We start from the raw sequence: 7,174 nt of genomic DNA, 5'->3' as shown, positions 1-7,174 counted from the left end.
GTGAGATGAACTCAAACCACAAATATTAGCATAATTGAAAATTTTTGTGGCCCCACGAATATTTTAATTATGGGCGTCCAATCCTCACATTTTCGGCCAATTTGAGTAATGGATACAACTCATTTTTAGCACTATGTCCTAAAATGATCTCACAAAATGAATGGACGGGATGAGATTTCACACAAACAACATGGTGGACCCCACCTAGATTTCCAGCCGTGGACTTCCTGGGAAAGACTTTTCCATGAAATCCGGCTCACGCCTGGGGCCTACTGTGATATATGTGACTACATCAATACCGTCCATCTATATTGAAAGCTTATTTTAGGGCATGATCAAAAAATAAATTAGCTTCAAATCCTAAATGGACCTCTGTATAGGAAACAATAGTGATTGGCCTTTTAAAAATTCTTTTGAGCCACGAAAGCTCTGAATCATGTTGATATTTGTGTCATTTCTTCATCTAGCTATTTGTGACCTTTTCAATAGGTTGGATGACAGATAAACATTTAAGTGAAATTCATGGAGTTTTTAAAAATAAGGATTCAATCACAATTGTTTCATATGGGTAAATGTGTCAAATTAATATATTTCAAACATTTCATACGTTAGTTAACAAACAGGTTATTCTAGATTTACGGTTAGTTTTCCAACTTCAGATTCAAGACTATACATTCAGACTTGAGGTTCAGATTTAACAAACAGGGCCTCAGCCTTTGAGAAATCATTTTACTTTTGTTGGAAAAAAATGACTTGCCAGCAAAGAGAGTGAGAAGCTCATAAATTCGCACAAAGAGAGGCCTGACATGGTCCCAATTTTGTTCACGGTCATTTGCAAGCATGGTGGGAACCCATCTGACGGACGTGTCGGGTCTCACACGTGTATGCTACTGTTTTCGGGCATACGTGGGTGGCGTGTACGTCGGCTCCTTCGTATAGTCGTGTGTGGCGTGTACATCGGCTCCTTCGTATGGTCGTGTGGGCTTGAGAGATCCCGAAAGAAAGTGGAACCTTCTCGCGTACCCCTTGTGAAGCACGCCAACGGCGGCAGCAGCAGTCCCAAGAGCTGCATCCCTACCTAGTCTGTTGGTTTGAGAGATGAGGGTCATAAAGCTGCCGGAACCGCCGAGCGGTTCGTCAGGGATGCCGGAGATCTTCGAAGCGGGTGTCTACAATGTAATCCGCCGCGCCGTCATCATCAGTAACGGTTTTGCTGGCGCTGAGAATCAGAGCATCGGATTGGTTCGCGCTCTTGGTCTCTCTGATAACCAATTTCTATACGTGAGTTTCCACTCGAATTCTGTTTGTTCTTAGGATTTTCTGTGATCTATATTTTCTTTTCTTTTAATCTTGGAATCTGATTAGTATGATTTATAGATGCTTGCCAAGTTCAGTTCGTTTTTGTTTTTGAAGCCAAGGTTTTTGAGATGAATGGCCATCTGAGGAAGAAAAATGGGTGTTTCAAATAAATAAATAAAAATTTTGAAATGAGAAAATAGAAAATTTTCTTGAAAGGTCTATTAGAATGCCTTTAATTCAATACTGAAGAAAAATGGATGGAAACTCTATTGTCGTATTGGGAATCTTTTTGCAGTCTGTGGGCGTGAATTGCAAAGGGACAATAAAATAATAGAAATAGTCTTAAGTAAGTGCAGACGAGGTTCAGTGAAGAAATAGCTTCTGAGGGCATCATGGAGAAATAACTTGTGTCCATTGCACTTGAAGGCGATTGGGAACGACTGCCACCACGTCCTCTGATAAGTTATTCTCCATGCAAAGCTCTTAGCTTTCTAGCCAATGGCTAAAAGAGGTTGTCAAAGCATCATCAGCCATTGTACACTGCGGCTGGCAAAATGACCCACTTTCGCTCAGACTAAGCACGTATGACAATCCTTTTCCTGCCTCAGTCCCACACCCTCTCTGGATGTAGGAATCACAGATTTATGGTTGTTGATCCTCATCTACTCGATTCTCTGGGCTTCCGTAGCTCGATCTATCCAATCGGAGCATTGGCCTTCCATGTTCTCACTACCAACAAGGAGTTGTTTCCTAGGACCCAGCTCCAATATAGTTCCAAGAATCATTACGTGCTAAACTACATTGTGGACTGCATCTTTATGTTTGATTTCATTGCATCCTTCAAAATAATAATAAAAATCTTTACGTTTTGATTTAAGTGCGAAAGGCCTTGGCTAACACCTACCACAACATCTTACTGTCATAATACATCCATAAAAGTATGGTTATGTATGGCTTTACATAACCATGAGTGCTTAAGTTATCATTTAATGCTAAAAGAAAGCCAAAGGAGTGACTTCTTAGTTAGTTAATGCCTAAGATGAAGATGAAATCATATTCATATGAAAAAATGACTTATACTAAACCATCTCTAACGAAAGCCAAAAAAAAGGTTCATATCCAAGCCACAAACTAATAATATGCAATTAAAGACAATGGAGCCAGTATCTCACCCCACATCAACCAAATATAATATTTATACCAACCATAGGACATCTACAAGCCATATGGCTTATATTATCTCCCTTAGTCTCTTAAAATTAATAAACTTTAGAGACATCTGATTGATATGTTTAGAGATTCTCCCTTCAAAAAACTAAATAAAAATTAAACCGCTTTATGCATCTGGTGTTGTGCTCTTAAGAGCCTTTGTACACCAGCTTAATGGTTGTATGGTTTTTTTAAGGCCCATGAAGTATGCATGGGTAAACCCATATGCCCATCCAGTCGGATATTTGGGCTTTGCACTCTAATCAAACTACCAATCTTATCCAAAAAACTAAACATTTTACATATATTTTGTTTGGAACTTAAGAAGTATCATGGCTCCAATCACCGATTGTATGAAAAAAATGGAGTTTCGATGGACAAGTGTAGCAGCATGAGCGTTTGATAAGATCAAACGTAAAATGATCGAATCTTCAGTCTTGCGCCTTTCGGATTTTGGGAAGGCACTTGAGGTGAGCTGCGACACTTCCAACATTGGCATTGATGGAGTTCGTAGTAAAGAGGGCCATTCAATAGCCTTCTATAACGAAAAGCTCTTTGATGGGAAGCAGTAGTACTCCACTTTTAACTTAGAGTTTTATGCTGTTGTTCAGACTCTACAACATTGGCATCACTATTTGGTTGGCAAGGAATTTATACTATACTCTAATTAAGAAGCACTCAAGTATTTAAACTATCAATAGAAGATGAGTGCTCGTTGTGTCGAGTGGAGCGCTTACCTTTAGGGCCCGTTTGATTTTCCATGTTCCATGTAAATCCCTAGTAAATAAGTAATTATTACCTTTTCACCTGCTTTGAAAATGGGTGAGTAATTCCACCTTGAAAATCGGTCCAAAAGTATTGACTTAAATTTGTGGGCCCCACTGTGATGTATACGATATATCTGTGCTGTCCATCTGTTTTATCAGAATATTTTGGGGGCATAAGCTGAAAAATGAGGCAAATCCAATGCTTAACTTTAAGTGGCCCACACGAAAGGAAACAATGGCCTTAATTCATCCACCATTGAAAGTTGTTTCCCTCACTGGGTCCACATTGAGGTTTATTTGTCATCTAACCGGTTCATAGGGTCACACAAACATGGATAAGGGGAAAACACAAATATTAGCTTGATCTGAAACTTCTAGGGGCCCTAAGAAGATTTTAATGGTAGGCGTTTGATTCCCATTGTTTCCTTTGGTGTGGTCCACTTGAGCTTTGGATCTGCCTCATTTTTGGGCTCATGCCCTAAATTTAGCTGGCATAACAAATGAGCAGTGTGGATAAGCCACATGCAACACGATGAGCTTCACATTTATTTCACGTATTTCACGATTTGTGTTAAAAAGTAGGCGGTCACTGTCTGCATTGGGAAAGATGCAGTAATTACCTAAGCAAATAATTATTACGCATTTACAAGGTAATTACAATTGAGCCAAAAAATCAAACAGGCCCTTAGGAGTTTTCTTTTGTCATCTGTTACAAGGCTGACAAGGACAATTGGGTTGTTCATGCATTAAGCGTTGTGCTCATTTATTGTCATCAATGTTGATGGGGACATCAGAGGACCTACTTGGTGTACCAGAGACGGAGACGACTACCCACATCAACGCAACTTTCTTTGTGGATGGGAGACGAGTTCCAGATGGGACCCGCCAGGCCATTTTGAAGACCCCACATGCATTGGACGTGCATCAGGAAGACCCCACTTTGGGATGATGCATGTGGGCTGCTTAGGAGACTAGTTTAGTCATAGGATATGATTTCTATTTCGTGTCGATCCAATTGTTGGATCTTGTCGATCAGGCCATTGGGCCACCGGATCTTTTAGATCTACTCCCCTTGGACTCTGATATTGCTTTATTTATGTTTTTTCTTATTTTTAAGATTTATTTAATGGTTGATATATAATAAATGTTTTAGTTTTCTTATTTCAGATGATGGGTCATTTCGCTTAAGTGAGTGGCATAGTTGTAATTATTTTGAATTTTTGATTAGAAAAGCATAAGGGGAGGTAGAGTTCCAACACTAGTGGTGTTATTGAGAAGAAAGAAAAAAGAGAGAAGCTCTCTTGTGTGAAGGAATTTTTCTCATTGTGTTTTAGGGTTTGTGAGAAATACTCCATTCTAATTGAATTGTGGAAGGGCAGAAGTTTGTTTGGTGGTGGATTCTATAAGGCACATCCTTCATCTTTCTCTTCTTTGAAAGGTATTCTTCTTCTTCTTCTCGTCTTCATTTTTTCCTTTCCACTACAACCTTCTAAACCTTAGATCATTTGAATCGCTAAAAACCCAATTCCTAAATTTCCATCTATGAATCCAAAACCCTAATGAAAATATGATTTTTTTTTTAATATTTATTTTTGTAAAACTTTCCTCAAACTAGAATTTTGCTTGCATCATTATCTATCTACATGGTTGTTATACTACCCATGCTAGATTGGAAGTCCGTACTTCCAAGTGGGCCACTCTTGAACTATTTTATATTTTCGTGCACCGCGTATGTGAAAACTTAGGATCTTAATGTTATAAATCTGAATTTTCAAATCTCTTATGAGGATTTACATGTTAATTGCTGAAATTAATGTGTAATTGATTTCTCATTTTGCATCCTAGGATAGTTTCTATCATCCTACATCAAATTTGGTATCAGAGCCTAGATTTAGGGTAGGGTAGCGTAGGTGTTCAACAAAATTCTTATACACATAGTAGAGCATATAGGTTACATATAGCTTGCTGAATTTTCTACTTGGATATTTTTAAAGTCCCATATTACCGAAATTTTTAGATTTAATGACTTTAAGATACCTAGTTGTTGAATTTTTAGTTTTAGCCTTATTAGAATCATTCTAGGGCTGTTCATAGGGTTTAAGGTACTAAGGGTCATTATGCATCAAATACCTGTGCATCATATAACATCACATTGAGCGTCGTCTAATCTGATTTTTGCATTGCATTCATCATATAGTACACATTTAGCTAGGCTGTCTCTCATTCTGGTTGTTTAGTGTATGCAAACGCGAACAGGTCGTGGCTTTGGTCTATTCCCCACGATGAACCTAGATCAGATCGCTGAGGCTCTTGAAAAGATTAACCCCCGTTTGACGGCCATTGAGATGCACAATAAGACCACTGCCGTGCAATTGACTGCTAGCAACCGGCATATTACGCAGCTAGAGGCTACTTCTCATGGTACCCCTGTCACCGGGGAAGACTACTAATCTAAGGCAGGGGAGCCAGCAGATGAGGAACCAGTTGAGCAGGGTCCAGTGCCAGTAGAACCTATTAGGTGTCGTAATAGGAACTTTGGTCAGTGAGTAGGTGATGTAGGACTGCATGCCCACGTGCCCCGTAGAGAATAGCGAGATTGTTACGACCCCGTGGAAAGGGTTATGAAGAGCGTCAAAGTCGATGCTCCCAGTTTTGATGGTCGCTTAAACCCGAAGCATTTCTTTGACCGACTAGCTGACACGAACCACTTCTTTAAATGATATGTCAGATCGTTGTCGAGTGAGGTTTGCTAAGCTGAAGTTGATGGGGCAAGCCAAGTTGTTCTGGACCAATGTAGAATGGAAGGCAGATCGACGTGGAGATGAACCTATCACACCATGGGTTGAGATGAAAGAACTTAAAGAAAAATACGTCCCGCTCTCTTACCATGATCACCTTTTGAACCAGTGGCAGTCTTTGAGGCAAGGGTCGATGTCTGTATCAGATTACATCGAGAGATTCGAGGAGTACATGTTGCGATGTGATGTTGATGAGTCCCCTGCTGTGATCCTGTTTTGTTTTAGAATGTGTTTGCGCCCCTGAGATTTGGCGTGAGCTCTTCCCTCATGATGTTGGTACACTAAAGGAGGCCTACATTAGGGTAGATGAGCTTGAACGATACCTAGTGCAATTGTCCATGAAGCGGTTTGGGTCTCGTGATTCTAATGGTTGGGTTGCTTATCAGGGAGCCAGACCTAACCTTGGGAGCCAGACCAAAGCCCCAACAGGTGCCCCCATCTATAACATAGATGTTAAAGGTAATGGTCTAGTTAACACTAGTTTGAAGGGAAGCAAGGTGTTCTGTAATGGGAACGGTGGCCGTAACGACCACCATCGTTACCTTTATGATACAGGTCGTAATGGCCCTTGTAACGGCCGTTACAGTCTCTATTTTTATTGAAAAAAAAGAAGTCGTGAAAAACCTGTATTTGCCCCGTAATATTGATTAAAAAGTATGGAAAACATGTATTTGCCCCTTAACAGACAATTATGGGGTTGTTATGGCCTTTATAGGGTGCGTAACGTGCTGTTAATGGCAATTACAAGTTGTTTTTTCCATAACGGCTGTTGTGGCCGTTATGACCTCGTAACGTGTAACGGTTGCCACCATTATTGATGGGGACATCTCGCTCACACGCACGCCCCCCTTGCGTATGTACGCAAGGAGTAGGGCCCCACCTTCGATCTGGATCGATGACGACATCCATGGAGGGCCTCATAGTTAGAGGACTGTGTTTTGGTTCCTTAGGGTGGACCCAATCATCATGTGGATCCCATCATTGGATCTCATGATCGTGGCCCACTACCCTAGGTGACCTAGGACTTTAAGTTTTGCTTATTACCGTTATTAGGAACATCATGAACGGTTTAAATTGCATTAATTGTTATTTTTTATTACT

The 7,174-nt window shown here is 40.2% G+C and overlaps 1 protein-coding gene across 3 annotated transcripts in view; it reads left to right on the top strand.

Moving 5' to 3' along the window:
* The first annotated feature begins 1,000 nt into the window (after window positions 1–1,000).
* LOC131251010 (mitochondrial fission protein ELM1) overlaps window positions 1,001–7,174 on the top strand; it is a 65,214-nt gene continuing 59,040 nt past the window's right edge. For all 3 annotated transcript variants that reach the window (XM_058251470.1, XM_058251463.1, XM_058251456.1), the window contains exon 1: window positions 1,001–1,281. In XM_058251470.1, the coding sequence (XP_058107453.1) occupies window positions 1,099–1,281 (183 nt within the window). In that variant the 5' untranslated portion in view covers window positions 1,001–1,098. The remainder of the gene's footprint in view (window positions 1,282–7,174) is intronic.

The sequence above is a fragment of the Magnolia sinica genome, chromosome 1 (genome assembly GCF_029962835.1).
Source record: "Magnolia sinica isolate HGM2019 chromosome 1, MsV1, whole genome shotgun sequence".
Lineage (NCBI taxonomy): Eukaryota > Viridiplantae > Streptophyta > Magnoliopsida > Magnoliales > Magnoliaceae > Magnolia > Magnolia sinica.
Note: the sequence above shows the minus strand (reverse complement) of the source record. Positions and strands in the feature narration are given on the sequence as shown.